We start from the raw sequence: 24,222 nt of genomic DNA, 5'->3' as shown, positions 1-24,222 counted from the left end.
CAGACCAGCGTCTGCTCGAAGTATAGTATATCTAGGGGGTTCACCCAAACATAGTCACTGGGACCTGTGTCATGACAGTACTGAGAAGGATTCCCTTTACCACACTCACCACATCACCTCCCCCTCTCCCCTTGGGGCACTGTACAACCGATTAAAATTTGTACTATTTGATACTATACTTGATAAACATATCCACATTGTGAATAAAAACAATGTGGATTGATTCATTGTTTTTCTAAATTCTTTTGTATATTTTGTGTTCATTGGTTATTCAAGCTGGGACCCCTCCTTCTCAGTACTGTCGTGACCCAGGTCCCAGTGACTATGCTTGGATGAACCCCCTAGATATACTATACTGGTCTTGTTGTTACATGCCACCAACAACATCTTGGCTTTTTTGCTGCATGCATTGCCGTCCTTTAACTTCAGCAAGTCTGTGAGTACTGCACCATTATACAACAACAGTATCGCACCCCAAGTGGCTTCATCTTCTTGCATTACTTATAGAGCATTATGTGGATAGTCTTTTTTGACCATACTGTGATAATTGACATAAGTTCCTTGATGTTTAGCAGTTAATGCCAACACCATTATGTTCATTTAATGTTCTTCATTATTCTCATCGCAGATTGTAGATGACTTCTTTCTAATCTTAACGGCTAAGAGTGTTCATTTGCAAGTGTTGTGTGTATCATGTTACTTAGCTTAACATGTGTGATTTAGTCATCAAGGTACCAGGTGTGGTTTATTGACCTGCTTATCCCTGGTTCGCAGATATCCCTTCTCTCACAGTGTTTGTAACCACTTGGTGGACGCACCTAAACACTGAGTGACATCTGATGTCTGGGTTGCCTAAACACACAACTCACTTGGAGGCACCTCTGTTCAGAAATTCTGTTACCATTAGCAAAACACAGGACTCTAAAAGCCTGATTTTGAAGGGGTGGTAATGAAGAATCCAGCAAAGCACAGCAGATTCTCATCAGCACACCTGGTGATATAACTATTCTGTTTAAGTGTATGTTGTGACAGGAATGTCCTTATGCAGTGTACAGTTGAATTTCCATGTCCTGGGTGCCCACATGCAAGTATACGGTATCCAGTTTTTTTATTTTTGGCCCTAGCCTCAAAGTAATCTAATGTGTATGAAAAGGCATTGGCTTGTCTTTCGACATGAGTGAGATTCTGGACCGGGAGGGACACAGCAAGAGTGCTCCCTTTTACCGATAGTAGACTAGAGTACCTGTCGGTGGTTTAACATGTACGGGAGTGGTGGCACGTAATGTAATTTGATTTTTCTCCATAAATCATAGTTGTGACTAAATCTTTTTACATGTGAAGGGGTGTCGTGAATCTGATTTTCACAAAAAGGACAGATCCTAGCCAAAACCCTCCGCTGGACCAAGGCAAAACATAGCACTTCCCCAAGGCGAGGTAATAATACCAATCCAAACGTATGGAATATTACACATATATATTTATTAACACACTATTTCAACAACTGCAGGCCGAATGCATTAGTCATGGCAGACTCCCAAGTAACAAATTGATAATTGGAATAAATGATCAAAAATAAGATGCAATATATATATGTCGCAATGAATGGAAAAGGAATAAGAAAAGAGGGGCAAGAATATAAAGAAATAAGAAAAGATTTGGCTTAGGAACACCTCACCGTCAGCACCATCCTGCCAGCCCAAGCTGAGTGGACTCCGGTTCTGCAGCCTCAACAGGGGTTCAGTAAGGAAACAAATTCCTTCGCCGTCCACAGCAATATGTCTATTCTGTGGTGAACTTCCATCTAGCCCGCGGAGGCCCCTCACATTAATACTATTTCTAACGTGAAACGAAGCTTCTAGAAAGCCTCGCCCCTTCTCATTGGAAAACTGGGCTGGCTCATACCAGTCAAGGTCAAGACAGTGGCTGGCCAAGCCTCTGTATTTTAGCTTTACATTCCACAGATAATATCCAGTTCACTCTGGTCAGCGAGGTGCGAAAAACAAGTGAGGAGCAAAACATGCCCTCCCCACCTTGTGAAGCACAGAAAATGGCGACAATCAAGCAAATGGAGTCAGTTCTGCAAGTGCTGCCATGCACATAACGAAGCTTAAAGCAGAGCAAAATTAGTTAGCAAGGTGACATAAGATTATGTCAAAGCCAATAGCAAGCACTGCCGTTAAGCAAGATAAAGTTAAAGAGCAAGATTGACATGAGGCCATGTCAAAGTCAATGGTAAGAGCTTATACCGAAAGATACTATTCTACATAATTGTTCTCACTAGGCAGGTGTGTGTGTATATATATATATATATATATATATATATATATATATATCGGTCTATATTAAGGCAGAATAAAATAACACGCTAAAGTCAGTTTAAGATGGTGATGGTTGGTGGTCATCATCAAGTACCCGACCACAAAAGAGGCTCATTCATAACAAGGGGGAGGGGAAAAGGGGGGAAGATGGAGGGAGGTGGAGAAAGGGGAAGAGAGAGAGAGAGAGAGAGAGAGAGAGAGAGAGAGAGCGAGAGAGCGAGAGAGAGAGAGAGAGAGAGAGAGAGAGGAGAGCGTCCCCTGGCCTGTTCCAGTGCACACAAGATTGAGGTGAGGTTGTTTTTCAGATAGAGGAAGTGTATTGATGACCTCACTGAAGCTAGAGGGTGCACAGGATAGACAGAGGGACACCTGGGAGATGGGGGGAGGAGGGCCAAGACCCAAGGTGCAGTGGCTAAAGTGCATTGGCTGCAGGTACTTGTACCTGCAGCCTGTTCTGTGAAGTGTTACTAATTTGAAGCAAATTAATTTAAATCATATACTTTTTTTAAAGAATAAGATTTTATCGAACCATTTGCTTTGGAGCCAGATGCCATTCACACTGAAAACTTTAAAATAATCATATAGAATCAAACTCCTCAATAGTGAAAAGGAATTAATATAATCAATCAATATCATAAACCAAGGAATTGCCTGGCAAGAACTAGGTAATTTCAAAGCAGAACATTGTATTTAAAACAACGAACAATAATTGATCACACAGTTGTATTGGTAAATATTGGTTAAACTCTGTCCATGGCACCAGAGCACGCATCAGAGATCAATTCAACAGCCAAGTAATTTTGGTAAAACCAAAAAATGGCAATCTAGGCTTGGGATTAAACTGAAAAACAACAGTTGATTTGGAACACTCGCACAACTATGTTAGAATAAAATAAAGGTATAGAAAAGTATGATGGCGCAGTGGTCAATGTCAGCAGTGAAGGGTGCAAACAATATTTATAAGAATCGCAAACCTGATATTTTTAATATTTGAAACAACAGCAACAAGCATTGCTTATTAAAGTTGCTGCCAACAACCTGTAACTTTAAGATGTCACTGTTTTGACTCCAGTTGATAAATAGGTAGTGTCTTCCCCAGGTCTGAAAACCTTAGAAACTCGGTCCAAGCCACCACTGTGGCAATATTAGCAGAGGTCTCTATTGTTGTATTGTAATTGCATTTTAGGCCTGATGGGGCGCTGGAGTGCTTGTACTCTTATAAGAGCTCAAGACAGAAAATGGATCAACAGTGTTCACCAGTGTGGCATTTTCACACAGATCAAGATGGGAAGGATGTCTTTAAATATTATAATAACTGTGAAGAAATAAGTCAATAAGAAATCTGACAATCACCACGAGTTTCTCCTCATAGAACTGCTGAATAAAGCCAGATCAAGCAATCCGAAAATGGAAGTGTTAAAGGGCTGGCATTCCAGGACTCTTACCTATATGTGCTAATCGATGCCAAATTGTGTTTACTAAATGTTCACAGTATAAATGAATAAAGTACCCGGAGTCAACAAAATTGTATTCACTGGGCTATCAGAAGTGAGAAATATATATTCCCAAAAGGAACATACGTGTAATAAGTCAGCTTTACCAACTGGAGGCAGATGCATATAAACACAAAAAATCTCAAAGAATAAAGGAAGATGACGACAAGCACCAAATATTTAAAATGTATTTTTAAGGTCGAGGGCGATTAGATCTCAAGCTCTTCAACAAAATATGTCAACAGATCCCGACTTAAAGTGGTGTTAAGTATTTTACAGCCGACATACAGTGGAAAGAATGAACACCCATGTCATCGGAGAACTGCCTATATCAATGGTGGCCACATTGGCAGAGTGTGCTAAAAACAATTTGCTCCATGCCAAGAGTGCCCAAAATTAGATTAAAACAGTCTCAGGGTCTAAATAAAATATTTATAAGTGCTGCCAAACATATGGCAGGGATAGTGCAACCAAATTAAGTGAAAAAGTAACTCTCTGGGAGACAGGCTCATGATTGGTTTACGGATTTGGTTGACATAGGGCCAAATAAATTCATTGTTAGTGTGTCGAGGAATATGGTATGAAAATGTTTACACAGAAATTAATTTACAGTGTTGCTGATTATGCAAAGAATCCATATATGGTGACAAGCATACACTAACAAATCAACAGTAAGGCACATGCATCCACAATAGGAGGTCTTTCCGTTTTAAAATACTGTATGTATAATGTATACTATGTGTTTGCATCTTCATTGAGATGTGTTACACACTGAACACAATTAATGACTGCCCAAAGGTGTGGGGCAGCAACGCCGAATATGTGGATATTGAACTTCAAGTAAAGGTTTGTTTCTTAGGGAATTAACTGGATTGAAGAAATATGCTCTTGTCTGGATAGGCAATAGAGGAAGGCATATCTCCACATTTAAACAGGCAAAAAAATGTAAACCAAAGTAGGGGAAGTGAGACAATGGGAGTCAAGTGAAGGACCGCAAAGGAAGTTCCTCTGGATTATCGATTCGTGAAAGCTCTTCAGGAAAGGTGTGGACGGCCATCAAGAATTCTTCAGGTAGGTGATCTCAGAGGAGGCTCAAGGGCATAAATAGAATGTTTGGATGTCACTATGTAAAAAGTACATTACATTACAAGAGATGAAAGAGGCCACATGACTGGTTCTAACCAAACCCCGCAGGAAGAGAACACCAGATTCCTATGCAAATGGAATGGCATATTCATCATAACAATCATTCATGTTAACACAAATATTATCTCAATGTAGATTTTCTCTTTTAAATCTGTTAATATTCTTTAGATTCCTGAATGAGGTTCAGTCTCATTCAACTGTAAACAAGATGGATGTGCAGAATTTAGCTTCAGTGTTTGGCCCTAATCTACTGCGCCCCAAACTACAAGAGCCTGATGAAACCAAAAGAGGTAAGGGTAAAATCACACTGGTATCAGCAATGTCATTTGATCTATACAACTTAATAATTAAGAGATTTGGTATAATGTGCATAAATAGAGCAATAAAATTATGTCAAAATATCCAAATTTAAAAAAGGTGCTGAATTTGAATCTGTCGGGCAAAATAGACTAATTGAGGGGTTCAGGTGACATGATAAGTAACCACAACGCGAAAGGTTGTGTGATTTGTACATATCACCAGAAACCCAAAATGGCATTATTGAATCATAATGCAGGTTTAACTGTTAGTTTATGGGGATACCTTACATGAATTGCCTAGTCTATGTCACAGTTGGCAGTTGTTTCAAAACCTATACTTCAAGGAACTTATGCTATCCTAGTGAATTATGGTGCATGATTGAAGGACATTAAAAATGTTCATTAAGCACCACATGTAATGCTCACACCAAAATTAGGTAATCATTTTCAGAACCCAGCAGTAACTTTGTTCTAAAGTCAGGAACTTACCCCCACATGCATCAAAGGAAACACTGCTCGCAAATGGGCAGATTCTCAGAATCTGTCCATTTGCAACCGGTATTTTTGCATTTGGGATGCATCATCCCAAATGCAAAAATCGCTACTTAAGGAATCGTAAAATTGCGATTACTTTAAAAGAGATTGATTGCGATTCTTTAATACAATGCATTAAAGTAAAAAAATTGTGATTTCGCAATTAAAAATTGCAAATTACCGTCAATTGAAAGGTGATGGTAATTTGCGGTTTCTTTGAAAAATGCACCAAAGTGCATTTTTCAAAGTCCCATGTAACGCACACAAATGCTCTTGGGGCATGTGTGTGCGCAACATGGGTGCACATTACAATCTCAGGAGTGCAACAGTGTGTCCTTTTGGCACCCTTGCACCCTTGAAATTGCATGCGCAAATTGCGAGTACCTAATGGGTACTCGCAAATTTCACATGCAATTCTCATTCATTCCTATGGGCCTGTAGGCCCATAGGAATGAATGGGAAGCCATTCCTTAATTGCGACTCGCAATTTGCAAGTCGTAATTAAGGAATGTGTAGGAATCGCTATTTTTTTGCGATTCCTACATGCATAAGCTTTTGCGATTCCTTAATTGTGATTCCTTAATAATCGCAATTAAGGAATCGCAAAAGCCAACATTGATGCATGTGGAGGTAAATCCCTGCATAGGCATCTAACTAAAGTTGAGCAAACATGTCTGAAAACGGAGATAGAGACTCATGCCGGTGTGTTGTAAGTTGATTTATCATTTTTACAGGCAGTCTCCAATATGCTGAAAAGTCACAGGATGGCCAACTTTCACCCCTCCACTGGTTTTTTGTGTGCCCACTTCAATAACTTAAACCTAGAACAGCACACACGAATGTTAATCACGGCCAGATTCTCAGAATAAGTCATGGATCTGCTCCTGTAGGTTTAGTACCAGGCAATAATGTAGATTTATGACGTTCTCTAATTCTCAAAACTTTTGCAAGTGATGCCTGGAAAGTTGTAGCTTTTCATGTGTAATCCTGTAAAAGTACTTTTTTTCAAGCAGAAATGTACTTGTGCATATCTTTGCATGTGAAAAAAAGTCTCTGGGCCTGATTTAGATATTGGCGGACGGGTTACTCCATCACACCCGTGACTGATATCCCAGCTGCCGAAATATAAATCACATTATATCCTATATAATATAAATCCCATTATATCCTATATAATATAAATCCCATTATATCGTATTCCTGCGGTAGAGCTAGAGTGCAGTAGAAGTCATCAAAAGCAAAATGACTGCGAATATTTTCATTTTGACTCACTCGCAATTATGTTTCTGAATTTCTCTCAATTAAGTTTCTGGATTTCTCTCAATTATGTTTCTGGATTTGTATTCTGAGGTAATGTTACAGCTTTTAGTGTTATTGTGTAGGTCATTCTGTACACTAATGAAAAATAATATTTAAGCAACAGTCACAGGGAATACCATGGCACTATATTCTCCTTTAATGAACTGTGAAGCAGACAAATACCATACTAACTCGCAATTAAGTGTGTTATGTTGTTTCCTCAGGACCCGCCCTGGTGCAGCAGCTGATGTCTGTCATGATAAGCGAGCACGACAAGCTGTTTCCCGCTGAGGACATTTCTCACGCTGCCCAGCCTGCTCAGTCTAGGCCTCGACCAAACTTAGCCTGTTCCTTCCCCAGACTGTGCCACGAGGATCATCAAAGGGAAGCTCGTGCCAAATCCCTCTCCCTGCCTCTGACTGCTGGGCCTGGCCTACCCAGGGCCGTTACAGAGAAGAATGCAACAAGCAATTCATGGCTCGCCTTGCACGAGCAGACGGAGAGCTGTCAATCAAACAGCACAGACATTAATCACGCCGACAGTAGGCCTCTGCCCTCCAAAGACCTGAGTGCGCATGCGCAGGGCAGCCACTACAGAGGCTTGGCGCCCAACCCGCAGGCCCCGACTGGCTTAATAGCAGATGAACATGTAGATGAAACAAGATCTGATCCTCACGAAAATGGAACATTTCCAACTATTCCAAACGTTCCGGACAGCTGTAGGGCCGAGCACAAGTTTAACATTCCACAGAAAAACACAACAACTTTCTCGTGCGAGGTCAAACTACCCATATACGACAACATTTATTTTGCTCCTCTCTTGAGCGCCGTGGAAGCTGACGGCGCTGACCGCGACTCATGGTGCAGCTCTCCTTGCGAGAACATGCTTGAGGGAAAGTCAAGCTCCCGCCATTCCTCCAGGACCAGCTGCGCTCTGGAACTGAGCGCGGCCACGCCGACCCGCGCGAGCTCGGTCTTTGGCACCGTGAGCAGCAGCAACAGCTACAACAGCGAAGTCTTCCTCCCTGCAACTGACAGCTCGGCCAGCCAGAACCCTCTGCAGTGCCTTGTGGTTGGCCTGAAGCACCAAATAGCCAACCAGAAAGCAAACTATGAAGCAAAAATTAAAAGGTACTGTAAACTAATTTGTAGCTTTTAGAATCATTGTTTCATCCATTTTATGTGGTTTAAAGATGACTTAAGACACACCTAACAGAAATCTAAATAATCATGGCTGCCAAGATTTCAGTTTGCTAATGTGTGACATTTCCATGTCTTGGTGGTACCTATGTGTGGCATTTAAATCTTTTATGTGTGACTCTTTGTAAAAAGTGGAAATGAGTTCAATATTAGACATTATCCCTTCTGTGCACGTTAATTGTCTCTACTAATTTCTTTAAGACAGCTCCAACGCTGCAGAAGTGCATATGCATATTTTTAACCTAACCCTTTCTGACACAGGGCACCTGGCAGCTGTGGTATTACAGTGCTTTTCTCTCTGTGCCTCTGGGCCCTGTGTTGTTAGGTTTCAGATCAGGACCAAACGTGTTGTATCCTATCAAATATAAACAAGCTTGTCCGCAAAAGTTTCAGATATGGACCAGCTCCCAAACACTTCCAGTCCTTGTGCATCTCTGTTGTGAGTACCATGAGCTCCACAGCTTTCACAGGACAGCCTGGCACGTGAAGGAGCCTTGCTTCTGGCTGTGGCATGACCTACCACCCCATTCAGAGCTGAGTACAGCAGGAAAACTGCTGGAGAAAGTACCAAACCAAAGAAAAAACTACCTAAGGCACCCCTTCGCACCATACTACCCCTAAGGTGAAGGGAATTTTGACCAGTAGCGCCCCCTTAACCTAAAGCAGCTCCTCCGCCAAGAGACAGAAGATTCCTCACCATAATCAACCTCTAAACCAGCCCCATGCTGTTGGAGGCCAAGGGAACTCAGCTAGTGCTTAGAGGTGACCGAGGTGACACCACATCCATAAATAAAATTCTGTAAAACCTGCCAGGAAACTTGACACCCTCCTCTGCTCCTTTGCCCTCTTTGCTATAGACTCATCTTTCTCTTTTTTGTCATCTCTCTCCCCCCCACCTTTCTTTCCCATCTTCCTTTTCCACTCTGCCTCTCCCCATCTTTGGTTCTCTCTACCTCTCCTCACGATTCATCTTTTTCTCACCACCTTCTTCCCTTGCCATGCCTTCCTTTTCTTCCACTTTTATTGTTCCTTCCTCTCTTCCTCTGTCAATGTTTCTCTAGCTCAGTTTTACTCATCATCTCTTCTCTACCTCCTACTGTCTAGCCCTCTAACCCATCTCACCTTCATCTTTTTGTCTCATTTCTCATCTTCTGCCTCACCCTTCTCTGCCATCCCATTGACCGCCCCTCTAGCCTTTTCTTTCTTCCACTCTGATCCATATCCCACCACACTTTACCTTTCTCCCCTCTCCTCCACTTTTCTCTTCAAACTATAGTCACCATATTCTCATCACTTTCTTTCTCCCTGTCCCTCTCTCCTCGAACTTGTCTTCTCTTTTTTTCTCTTTCATCTCAACTCGTCTCACTTCCCACTTCTTATGTTTGTACTACTCTTCAACTATTTGCCCCTCAATGTTCCTCCACTTCTACCTTGTCATTATTTTCTCCTCCTTTTCTTCTTTTCTCTCTCTCATTACTTCCCTCTCCCTCTCCCCTTTGTGTGTGCCTGTATCTGATCTCTCTCCTTCCTCCTTCGTTACTGTTGACATTACATCACACAAATAAAAATAAAAATTCCACCTAGTCACTTGATTGGACTATATAAATATTGTTTCATTTAGTAAAGAAAAAATAACTTGTTTTGTCCTATAATTATTATTAGAAAAGAAGCAGATCGTCAGATTAGTATTTTTCATCTCACTTTTTTTTTTAAACTTTATTTTTCAGTTTATACATTTTAAAAACAATAACACACAACTGGTATCTATTCAGTGTATGTACGCAGATCGACTACCTCATTAACGACACTTAGGAGGACAGGCGGCAACAGGGAGGGAACGGATATATGGGGAAGGGATACAAAAGCATATTATAATAGTGTCGTGAGAAGAAACCAGGCACATCGCTGATACAGACAATAGATATCACTGTGGTCCAGCCCCCTGCTCCCCACTAGATCCAAACCCAACGGGCGCCCACCACTCCCACTGTCAGTTGTGTCATGTGAGGAGAGCTCCTCTCTTCATCACACTAGTTAATTGAATTTTATTTAAAAAGCATTGTGATGACAAATAATCTTGGTTGTTAAGCATATGTATACATTTGTCCAAATCTGCATTTGTACTTGGGCACAAGATGTCCCTGCCAGTCACTGATGCTGCTCAAGTTACAGCAGTTTCACAAAATATAGCACTGAGCTGTGAGACAAAATGGCCTACCGAGTTTCTTACTTTTATCCTTATGAGGTCGCCGGTCAGCAGAAAGGTGGAGGCAGGCAATCTCGGTATGCATGCAAACTCCACTCCTCTCCACACACCACCCTGCACAGCTAGGCACTGCTTACCCTCATGATACTTTATACAGTTTCTGACCAGGGCAGGCCCTAGTGAAGATTTCAAGATGCTGGTGTATTTGTTCTCGCCTCTGATTCCACCCATCCTCTGACTTGGCACATAGCTGCAGCAGACAGACACTCAGCATATGCATTAAATACACAATGTGAGGCTGAGCACCTTGAGCAAAGAACAAAGAAAAGCTCTATCAGCATGACTAATGCATTTCAATAAGGGTATGCGGATAAAGCACTGAAAAGTGTTAGTTTAACCCCTGATGCGTGGTACTTGATAGGGCTGAATAATTGTGATTTGTAAAGCCAGTAGTAATACTGTCAACCTGTCAACACAAGGGTCCTAAAATGCAACCTTGAACATCAACATTCCCGGGGGAAAAAATTACCTGTTTTGGCAATGGGGTAGCTGTGGTATTTGGGCCTGGGCTTGGCCGTTACACAAGGAATCCTGCAAAACCCAGACATTTTTTCAAACTAGACATGCAGGGGAATCTAGGGTAGAGTACATTGGATGGATCCCATGAAGGTTTCTTAACCACAATGCCCTTCAAATCTCAAACTTTGCCTAAAATCACACATTTTCCTCACATTTCTGAGGGAAAGTTCTGGAATCTTCAGAGACCACTCAACATTCCAACACTTTTCCAAATAAAATAGTGCTCCACTTGTGTGGCTCAGCCTAATGCACGTGACTCAACACACCTCAAAACGTAACATGGAGACCTCAGCATTATCTCTGGAAAAAGTTACCTGTTTTGGCAATGCTGTTTTGGCAATGCGGGTAACTGCAGAATTTAGGCTCTGGCTTGGCTGCCCACCAAAGGAAATCTATCAAACCCAGACATTTTTTAAAACTAGACAGCCGTGGCAGTCCATGGTGGCGTGTCTTGTGTGGATCCCATAATATAAGCTTACCCATAATACCTTGTGTGGCTCTGCTTAACACCCACAACACAAGGGCCCCAAAAGTTAATGTGGAGACATCAACATGTCCTTTATAAGAATTACCTGTTTTGGTGATTGGGTAGCTGCTGTATTTGGGCCTTAACTTAAACGTTATCCAGAGACACTTACCAAACTTAGATATTTTTGTAAACTAGACACCAAAGTAGTCCAGGGTGGTGTGCCTTGCATGGTTCCCACAAAGTTTTCTTAACCACAATGCAATGTAAACCTCAAATTTTGCCTAAAATCACAAATTCTTTCTCATGTCTGTGTCAGAAAGTTCCAGAATCTGTGGGGATTCACGAAATTCCTAACACCCAACGGTCCCAAACTTCTCCCAATAAAAATACTAATTCACTTGTGTGGCTCGACCCAGCACCCTCGACTCAACAGACCATAAAACGCAATGTGAAGATCACACCAATATCTGTAAAAAATTACTTGGTTTGGCAATGGGAATAGCTGCAGACTTTGGACCTGAGCTAAGCTGTTACACAGGGAAAGCTCCCAAACCCAGACATTTTTGAAATGTAGACACCCAAAGAAGTCCAGGTTGATGTTCCTTGAATAGATCCCACCAAATTTTCCTACCCATAATGCCCTCAAATTTTACCAAAAATCACAAATTTTCCTCATATCTTAAAGAAAGTTCAGAATCTGCGTGGATCCAAAAATATCTGCCATCCAATGTTCACCACTTCACTGCCCATAGCCCATGACACAAGGACCCGAAAACGCAAGATGCAGACCTCAGCATTTTCTGTAAATTTCTTTACCTGTTTTGCCAATGGGAGTAGATTTTTGGGCCCAAACTCAGTTGTCACCCAGGGAAACCTACCAAACCCAGACATTTTTGATAACTAGACGCATAGCGGAGCCCAGGGTAGTGTGCCTTGCCAGGATCCCACAAGTTTTGGAACACCCAATATCTTTCAGGCCTCAAAATGTTTCTAAAATCACAAATTATTCTCTCATTGTTCTGAGGGAAAATTCCAGAATCTGCACAGATCCACATATTTCCTACCACCAAGCGTTCTCACACATCTTCCAATAAAAATGGTGCCCTACTTGCCACACCAGGGTTCATGTGAGTCTTGCATGGAACTGCTCAAGCCAGGGACCATATGAGTCTTCCATGGTCCCTGGTTTGCTGTGTTCCTATCATGTGTGCTGTGGGCACAAAAAGACTCTTGGGCCTGTACTGGACTGGGGCACAGCCTGATGGCTGGGTGGGCTTCCCCTCACCCTAATTTTCTATGAACCTTTTCCCTGGTGTTTAGTAGGCTTTTTACATCCAGGAGGAGGGTAAATACACCCTATCCTACACCAGCATAGATTAAAGACAGTTGTGTCTGTGGGCAAGTTGAAGCACAGGCCCATTCCCAGGGGGGCACTCCTCCCCCAAAATACTTAAAGTAAAAACATTCCCTGGTAGTCTAGTAGGCTTTATTACCACCACCAGGGTATGATTGGGGTATAAACATCCCTTATCTGCCCCCAAAGGGGGCCAAACATTTGTTGTGCACAGGGTGGAGGGAGCCCAGGCACATGTCCAGTGGGTCCTTTCCGCACTAAAAACAATAAATAAGCCCTTTAGTGGTGTTCTAGTGGGCATTCTGCTAACCCAGGGGGCATTTCAGGGGTAAACACCCCACTGTCTGTCCGCCAGGGGAAGACAGAAAGGCAGACTCTTGTGCCTAGAAAGGAGCATAGGCCACTGCTGATGCAGTTTATCCGCACCAAACAGTAAATGAAGACTTCTGTGGTAAACAACTCCTATGCACCCATCGCGAGGGGGGGAAGAAAGTCTCTTGTGCCAAAGGGTGGGGGAGCACAGTCAGGGCCATATCAAGGGGGCTTCCCCCCCAAAAAAAACCCAGGAAATAAAAAATATTCCCTGTCAGCCCCATTGGGGAGCAGATTGGGGATAATCACCCCCTATCACTCCCACTCCCTAGACTATTGTGCCCAACTGGAAGCATAGACCCGTCTCCAGGTGGGTGCTCCCTCCAAAGAGTAAATCAAAAATATTCCCTGGTGGTCTAGGGAGCTTTTTCTTTCCTGGGGTAAAAACTCTATCCGTTCCTAAGGCGCGGTGGAAAGACTGTTGTGGCAGCAAGAGGATGGACGTAGGCCCATGCCCAAGGGGGGCCAAAACAGTCGCCCTGTTGTCCAGTGGAGTGAATCCCTGCTTGGATATCATGTGCCCAGTGCGTACGCCAAGCAGGGATCCACTAGGGGGATACAGTGATGGAAGGATACCTTGTCTCATGCTGATCAGTAATCAGGGAGCAGAGTTACGCCCCCCTTGGGGTATTTATCAAAAGTGAAAGCAGGCTATGCCATTAGCACGGCCTGCTTTCATTTTTGTTTTAATGTGATGTCAGCGCACTGTTTGCTCTGCATGTCATAGCAAATCAAAAAACCTCGAAATTGGAACATGAAGGCAACTCTTCCCTCACAGCCCGACATCGATTTCAGAAAAGAAATTGTATTTTCCAGTACAGTGGATGACTCGTTGAAGTCCACCACACACTGTTAAGATACTGCGGTGGACATCAACGGGTTACCCATGCACTGAAGCAGTTATTAAGTTGGTGTTGGGACACAAAACTCCTCTGCTTGGCAACAGACGTGCACTCCTGCCCAGAGTGCCCCCGTTGCATTGCTATCTGGGTCCTTGGTACTTATTTTTGGTCATGGCCGAACACAGTTCATGCATTTGCGCCATGACCTAGGCCTGTCTCGTAGTAATGGTGTCTACTTAGACCAGCGCACAAAGCACTGCCTTTGTAAAGGTAGAGAGCTACTGCCCTTACCTTAGACTTGATGATAGTAGTATACTCGTATTTGTGTTCAGTAGAATCAGTAATGTGAACAGGCCTTTCTAGGTCTCGCCTAGGCAACGAGCATGCGCTGCACTAGGAGGGCCTTTAGCCATCTGTCTTCCCTTTTTAAGCACCCACACTCGTGCTTGTGGCGGCATCCACCTTGCGGGAGCGAGCAGCGGCACAGCCACGTTAATTACAAACATATGGCCACTGCTCGCTCCAGCATGGTGGATGCCGCCACAAGCACGAGTGCTGGAAAAGTGAAGACAGTGAAGACTGCTTGTTTACGTCGACGTGAAGCACTTCCACCCGTCACTGCCTCTCTTTCATTGCTGCTTTTGAAGGTTGATTAGCCCAGTGCGACAGCTGCACTTGCTAAGCCGAATAGTGAACAATGGCAGACGTGCGCTTTTGTTTTCTTCAGTGCTTGTTTCTTTCTAATATTCGGCCTCTTTCTGCTCTCCCATGTGCCCCCTTCGAGATCCTCCTCTCCTTCCGCATTCTGCCAGCACCCTCCCACGCAATAGTTATCCACCACCAGGTTCACCACCACCACATCCACCACTACCACCACCACCATCACCACGTCCACCACCACCACCACCACGTCCGCCACCAATACCACGTCCACCACCACAACGTCCATCACCACGTCCACCACCACCACGTCCACCACCACCATGTCTATTACCACCACCACGTCCACGTCCACCACCACGTCCACCACCACCATGCCCACCACCACCATGTCCACCACCACCACGTCCCCCACCATATCCACCACCACCACCATATCCACCACCACCACGTCCACCACCACCACTTCCACCACATCCACCACCACATTCACCACCACCACGTCCACGACCACCACGTCCACCACCACCAAGTCCACCACCACCATGTCCACCACTACCATGTCCACCACTACCACGTCCTCCACAACCACGTCCTCCACAACCACGTCCACCACGTCCACCACTACATCCACCTCGTCATCCACCACAACAATGTCATCCACCACCACATCCACCATGTCCACCACCAGCACCACGTCCACCACCACCATCACGTCCACCACCACGTCCACCACACCACATCCATATCCACCACCACATCCACCACCACCACGTCCACCACCACGTCCACCACTACCACCCTGTCCACCACCACCATGTCCACCACCACTACATCAGCCACCACCACGTCCACATCCACCACCACCATGTCCACCACCACCATGTTCACCACCACCACCATGTATTCCACCACCCCTTCCACCACCACCACGTCCACCACCACATCCATCACGTCCACCATCACCACGTCCACCACCACCACGTCCACCACCAACACGTCCACCTCCACCACATCTGCCACCACGTCCATCCCCAGCACCACATCCACCACCACCACATCCACCACCACCACCATGTCCACCACCACGTCCACCACTACATCCACCACCACATCCACCACCACCACGCCCACCACCACCAGGTCCACCACCACCACGTCCACCACCACCACCATTTCTACCACCCCCACGTCTACCACCACCATGTCCACCACCACGACCACATCAGCTACCACCACCACATTCATCACCAAGATCACGTGCACCACCACCACTATATCCACCACCATCACCACGTCCACGACCACCATGTCCACCACAACTACCACCAACACCACATCCATCACGTCCACCTTCACCACGTCCACCACCACCACATCCACCACCACCACATCCACCACCACATCCACCACCACCACGTCCACCACCACCACTTCTACCACCCCCACAACCACCACCACGTCCACCACCACCATGTCCACCACCACAACCACATCAGCCACCACGACCACATCAACCACCAACACCACATCCACCACCAACAGGTCCATGTGCACCACCACATCCACCATGTCCACCACCACCACGTCCGCCACCACCATATCTACCACCACCACGTCCACCACCATGTCGAACACCACCACGTCCACCATCTATACATCCACCACCACCATGACCACCACCACGTCCACCACCACCATCACATCCACCCCCACCACGTTAGCCACCACCATGTCCACCACCACCATGCCCACCACCATGTCCACCACCACCACGTCCACCACCACCATGTCCACTACCACCACAACCACATCCACCACCACATCAGCCACTGTTGGGCTTGGCCAGGGTCATCCCTGAGCTTTTTGCCTTCCTCCAATATCTTTTCTGCCCTGTTGTTGGCTGTTTTATGACTCTGGGCACTTTAACACTGCTGATCAGTGCTAAAGTGCATATGCTCTCCCTATTGTAAATTAATGTAAATTGCTGATTCCATGATTGACTATTTGGTTTACTTGTCAGACCCTAGTTCAGTACACTGAGTGTGCCCAGGGCGTGTAAATCCAAATGCTTTTGGTGGGCTTGCAGCACTGGTTGTGCCACCCACAGAAGCGGCCTGGTAAAATGTGTCTAAGGTCTGCCATTGCAGAGCCTGCGTGCAGTCTGTACTGTCATGCCCTCTTGCCAGCCCCTGAACCTTCCCTTGTCTTCATATCAGACACCACTATGGTAGGCCCAAGGGCAGGGTGCATTGTAAGTATAAGGTAGGACAAGCCCTGATGTGTGTGGCATGTCCTAATAGTGAATTACAGCCATTTTTGTTTTTCACTATTGCAAGGCTACCTGTTCTCAATAGGCCTGAATGGGCTGTTAGATTATTACATTTATAACCCTAACAGACTCAGAGAACATGGTAGAAATGAGTCGGCCCAGTGGTGGATAGAGAGATCTGCATCCAGATGGGAGGGAGGAGTTCCACCTGGGACTTGAATAGGACTGTACCCGCCCCCCACAGTGCTGGCTCCACCGACTGTGGTGCGTCTGATGTCTCTGCCCTGCACACTGAAAGAAGCGAAGGAAGACTGTCAACAAAGTGCTCCAGGACTGTACTTGCCTTCCACAATGCTGGCTCCACCTCCTGTGGGGCGTCTGATGAGTCTGCCCTGCACTGTGAAAGGAAAGGAGAAGTCTCGTAAACAGAGAGCTTCAGAACTGGTTTTGACTGGGCACAGGCTACTCTCCCCTCAGAGAACAAAGGATTTTGGGGTATAAGTATTGGGAAAGAAATTAGATCACTTCTAGACTTACAAGACGAAACCTCTGCTGAGGATAGGAACCTGAAGAAACTGAGGAGAGACTATTCCCAAGCTGAAGTGCTGCTTGGGAGATTGGCCTGCAGTGGTTGCCTGACTGCCAAAGAGAGGAGACAGGACTTTGTGGAATTTACTTTCAACTTGTGCAAAGATCTCCAAGGGCTTGGAAGAGAGCTTGCCCCTGACCAAAGTCCCAGGACCAGTGGACTTCCCCAGCCTTTGTGAATTGCTGCTGGAAACGCTGTTTCAGTGGCTACAGAGGCAGGGAGCTGTGACCGACTCTAATGACCGGCCCGGTGTCCTGTAGGTACCGCATCAAGCAACGTCCACCTCGGACAACGCAAGCTCTGAGCTCACCGACTCCTTCCTGACGCCGAGCCGTTGCCTGCATGCGACTGGTGGACACCGCGACGTGCAACGCCTCGCTACACTGACTTGTACTGGTCTGACCGACGTGGTCACTGCTGCTTACTTAGAGTCCGGTGAACGCACCGGAATTGGGCACCACCTCGCACGCTTTGAGACACACCGCCCGACTCGCACCCCTGTCCGGACTGATCAGCGCCAGCTTCTGAACTCCGGCTCTGTCGCCGCACCGCAAGCTGCAAGCACTTCATCGAAGCACCGTCTCGCCCTGCAACGCACGCCTTGGATCCACCGACTCTGTCAACGGCCACTGCCTGCACCGCATCGAGGGACGCGACGAACACCGGAACTGGTTCGCACATCCGTGCCGGCTGCCTCAAATAAAAGGTACTGTGACTGAGTCTGTCGACATTTGAGTGGGCCCTTACCGACGCGGTTCGCTGTATTTGTTAGACTCTGTGTTATTTCAACAACACGGTAGCCGGTCCTGGCTACCGACTCGCATAGAACCTTGATGTCCGCCTTTTCAACCAGAACTCTTGAATTCTATTAGTACTGTGGATTATTGTTGTCATTATTGGTCTTGTGGTAACTCTATATAAAATATACTTATTTTCAATATAAAACCTTGTGTGGTTTCCATTTGTAGTGTTGTCACTAGATTACTGTAGGTGGTCACAAATGCTTAACTTACAATGCCTCTGAGCTAAAGCCTTGCTGCTAGTGCCAAGCTACCAAGGGGGTGAGTAGTGGTTATTTTAGGAGTGTAATCCCCTTATCCTGACTAGAGGAGAGGGTCCCTATTTGTCACAAGTACCTACCTGTGCCAACTCTAGACCCCCATTTCTAACAGCCACCAACACCACCACCATGTCCACACCACCTTGTCAGCCACCACCACCACGTCCACCACCACCACGTCCACTACCACCATCATGTCCACCACCAACACCACCACATCCACCACCACGTACACCACCACCACCATGTCCACCACCACCACGTCCGCCATGTCCAACACTACGTCCACTACCACCATGTCCACCAACCACCACATCCACCATCTCCTCCATGCCCACCACCACCACGTCCACCACCACGTCCACCACCATCAGCACTTCCCCTACCACCACGTCCACCACATCCACCACCACGTTCGCCACCTCATCTACCACTACCATGTCATCCTCCACCACCAAGCCCACCACCACCACATCCACCATCATGTCCACCACCAGCACCATGTACACCACCACCATGTCCACCACCACGTCCACCACACCACATCCACCACCACATCCACCACGTCTACCACCACCAAATCTACCACCACACCCACCACCACCATGTCCACCACCACCACCCTGTCCACCACCACCATGTCCACCACCACCACATCAGCCACCACGTCCACAACCACGTCCACCACCACCATGTTTACCACCACGTACACCACATCCACCTCCACCACCACCATGTCCACCACCACATCCATCAAGTCCACCACCACCACCACCGCGTCCACCACAACCATATCCGCCACCACGTCCACCTCCAGCACCAAGTCCACCCCTACCACCATGTCCACCACCTCATCCACCACATCTATGTCCACCACCACATCCACCCCATCCACCACCACCACATTCACCACTACATCCATCACCACCACGTCCACCACCACCAGATCCACCACCACCAGGTCCACCACCACTTCTACCACCTCCACGTCCAACACCACGTCCACCACCAGCATGTCCACCACCACCACCACATCAGCCATCACCACCACGTCCACCACCAAGACCACAACCACCACCACGTCCACCACCACCATGTCCACCACATCCACCACAACGTCCACCACCACCACATCCACCACCACAATGTCCACCAACACCACTACATCCACCACCACCACGTCCACCACCATGTCCACCACGTCCATCACCACCACCATGTACACCACCACCACCATGTCTTCAACCACCATGTCCAGCACCATGTCCACCACCACATCCACCACCAACACGTCCACCAGCACCACATCCACCACCACCACGTCCTCCACCACCACATCCACCACGTCCATGTCCACCACCACGTCCACCACCACCATATCTGCCACCACCACGTCCACCACCACATCCACCACCATGTCCAACACCACCAAATCCACCATGTCCACCACCACCACCACCACCACCATGTGCACCACCACCACGTGCACCACCACCATGTCCACCACCACCACGTCCACCACCCCCATCACATCCACCACCACGTCAGCCACCACCACCATGTCCACCACCACCATGTCCACCACCACCATGTCCACTACCACATCCACCACCACCACCACCATGTCCACCACCACCATGTCCACCACCACCACATCCACCTCCACCACGTCCACCATCACCACCACGTCCACCACCACCACGTCTACCACCACCACGTCAACCACATCTACCACCACCACCATAACATCCACCATCACCACATCCACCACCAACACGTCCACCACCACCACCACCACCACCACGTCCACCACCACCACCACCATGTCCACCACCACCATGTCTACCACCACCATGTCCACTACCACCACATCCACCACCTCCACGTCCTCCACCACCACCACCACATCCACCACCACCACCATGTCCACCACCACCACGTCAGCCACCATGTCCATCACCACCACGTCCACTACCATCATGTCCACCACCACAACCATGTCCACCATCACCACGTCCACCAACCACCACATCCACCACCACCACCATGTCCACCACCACGTCCACCACCACCAACACATCCAACATCACCACCACCACCACGTCCACCTCCAACACCACCTTGTACCCCACCATGTCCATCACCACCACGTCCACCACCACCACGTCCACCACCACATCCACCACATTCACCACCACCACGTCCACCACCACTACCACATCCACCACTCCACGTCCACCACCACCATGTCCACAGCCACCATGTCCACAACCACCATGTCCACCACCACCATGCCCACCACCATGCCCACCACCAGCACATCCACCACGTCCACCACCTCCACCATGTCCACTACCACTACCACCACCACGTCCACTACCACCACCATGTCCACCACAACCACGTCCACAACCACAAAATATCCACCACCACGACCACATCCTCCACCACCACGTCCTCCACCACCACGTGCACCACCACCACTTGCACCAGCACCACATCCATCATCACCACATCCACCACATCCACCAGTACCGCCACATCCACCACCACCACGTCCACCACATCTACTACCACCACCACATCCGCCACCACCATATCCACCACCATGTCTTCCACCCCCTACCACGTCCACCACCACCTCCACGTTCACCACCATGTCCAACACCACATCCACCACCACCACTACTACATCCACCATCACCACGTCCACCACTACCAAATCAACCACCACCACGTCCACCACCACATCCACCACCCTGTCCACCACCACCACGTCCACCACTGCGTCCACCATGTCCACTACCACTGCCACCACATCCTCCACCATCACATCAGCCACCAACACAAACACCATGTCCACCACCACCATGTCCGCCACCACCAATTCCACCACCACATCCACCATCACCACGTAAACCATCACCACGTCCACCAGCACGTCCACCACCACCATGCCCACCACCATGTCCACCACCACCACCTCCATGTCCACCACCACATCCACCACCACCATGTCCTCCACCACAACTTCCACCACCACCACGTCTACCATGACATCCAGCACCAAGTCCATCACCAAGTCCACCACCACGTCCACCACTACGTCCATGTCCACCACAACCACCACTGTCAACACCACCACGTCCACCACCACATCCACCACCACCACGTCCACCAACAACACCACGTCCACCACCATGTCCACCAAGTCCACCACCACGTGCATCACCAGGTCCACCACCACCATGTCCACCATGTCGACTACCACCACCACCATGTCCAACACCACCACGTCCAACACCACCACTTCCACCACCACCATGTCCACCACCACCATGTTCACCACCACCAGATCCACCACCACCACGTCCACCACCACGTCCACCACAACATCCACCACCACATCCACCACGTCCACCTCCACCACATCCACCACCATGTCCACCACCACCAAGTCCACCACCACCATGTCCACCACCAACAGTCCACCACGTCCACCACCACCACATCTGCCATCATATCCACCACAACCACGTCAACCACCACGACCACATCCACCACAACGTCCACCACCACCACATCCACCACCACCACATCCACGTCCACCACCACCAAATCCACCACCACCATGTCCCCCACCATCACGTCCACCACCACCATGTCCACCACCACCATGTCCTCCACCACCACCACGTCCACCATGTCCACCACCATCACCACCACGTCCACCACCATCACCACCACGTCCACCACCACCACCACGTCAACCACCACCACTTCCACCAACACCACCATGTCCACCACCACGTCCACCAGCACGGCCATCACCCACACCACGTCCACAACCATGTCCACCACCACCACATCCTCCACCACATCCACTACCACCATGTCCCACACCACCACCACCACATCCACCACCACATCCACCACCACCACATCCACCACCACCACGTCCACCACCATCACCACGTCCACCACCACCACATCCACATCCACCAACACGTCCACCACCACCACATCCACCACCACGTCCAACACCACCACATCCACCACAACGTCCACCACCACTTCCACATCCCCCACCACCACGTCCACCACCACCTGCGACAGGTAAAGTGTCACTGGAGGGCAGGGTTAATAGGAGTGTCAACCCCGGCTGTACATGGGACATTTAAAGATGCATTGGGTGCGGGAATAGGGGCTAGAAGTATTACACCAGACCCAATATACATTTTGAAGAGGCGTAATGTCACAGGGGCTCCTGTAAAACCACTCACAGCATCTCTACCTCACAGTGGCATACCTGCTCGAGCCACTCAGTCAAAACAAGCATTGGAATAGCCAATAGGTCTCACCTTTGGGACCTTATAAGTGTTTAGCCATGCAACACTTGATGTTGTTGCACCAAGGATATTGTGCTGGATAACTAAACACTTATAAGGTCCCAAAGGTGAGACCTGCTGGCTATGCCAATGCTTGTTTACCTTTGTCACAGAAGTTGGGCCTATTGGCCCATTTGTGTAATGTTCTGTGGCTGTGTATTCATCTCACCCTTGGCCTGCATGGATTGTGCATAGTGCCAGACAGTGTATGATACTTTCGTAAGCATGCTGGGTTGTATGTGTGTTCCCGTGGATGGTACATAACATGAAGGTCTGTAGGTTCTATTTTGGAAGCACAGAGCCTGGAGAGGCTAGAGAGGTGAGGACTGCAAACCACAGACAGGAGATGTGTATTTCTAGTATTCTTGAGAGCTTGCTGGGACATACACTCTGAAGGGATAGGAGCAGATCATCCTCTGTGCACTTCAAAGGCCTCTTTGATTTCAGGAACAGTTACTGGTCAGTGGGTCCTGGGCTCATTGTCAAGAATATGGTGGGGCTGATAAGGTTGGCACTGCCAGGTAATCTTGACAGAAAGGATAACTTAATCCTGTGACCCTTTATGTGGCATATTTCAGTGGAGGCGGACAGCCAGGTGTGATCCTTGGTTACTTACTTAACCTGTGTTGTGGGTCACTCAGAAATGGAGCCATTCCTGATGTGGCAGATTGTCCCTTTAACAAGGGGTAGTGCAGAACAAGAGCACTTTAAAGGAGTTGACACCCACAGCACAAATTTAAAAGGCCAGACACTAAATCACATATGTATCAGGACTTTGACCATGGGAGCATGAGCACCATATTTGGTTGAACAACACTGTCTCATCAGAAAAGGGAAGATTGCTACAACGTCTTGCTGCTGGAACCAAGACTGGGGACCAAAGTCTGCCAGTCTCCCATTTGAATGATGGGCCATCACGCTGGAGCCAAGAACACATGTCCTAAATCACAGATCTCATTGAGACCATCGCCCCTGGCCCCATTATGCTTGAAGGGGACCATTGGGACTGCTGGGGCTGTTGCCCAGTTCCACCTAGACTGCTGAAGCCATCACCTGGTGCAATTGTGAATGAGGTCCATTGCCTGTGTCTGTGCACCCGAGTACCATGAGGGGACCACTGAGACTATTGGGGCCGTTGCCTG

The 24,222-nt window shown here is 47.7% G+C and overlaps 1 protein-coding gene across 1 annotated transcript in view; it reads left to right on the top strand.

Annotated features, from left to right (window-relative positions):
• LOC147702885 (rho GTPase-activating protein 24-like) overlaps positions 1-24,222 on the top strand; it is a 293,148-nt gene that overhangs the window by 230,492 nt on the left and 38,434 nt on the right. The window contains exons 6-7 of the mRNA XM_086928841.1: positions 5,126-5,247; positions 7,314-8,220. Of these exons, the coding sequence (XP_086784967.1) occupies positions 5,126-5,247; positions 7,314-8,220 (1,029 nt within the window). The remainder of the gene's footprint in view (positions 1-5,125; positions 5,248-7,313; positions 8,221-24,222) is intronic.

Source organism: Lissotriton vulgaris, chromosome 7 (assembly GCF_964263255.1).
Source record: "Lissotriton vulgaris chromosome 7, aLisVul1.2, whole genome shotgun sequence".
Lineage (NCBI taxonomy): Eukaryota > Metazoa > Chordata > Amphibia > Caudata > Salamandridae > Lissotriton > Lissotriton vulgaris.
This window is presented reverse-complemented; position numbering and strand designations above follow the sequence as displayed.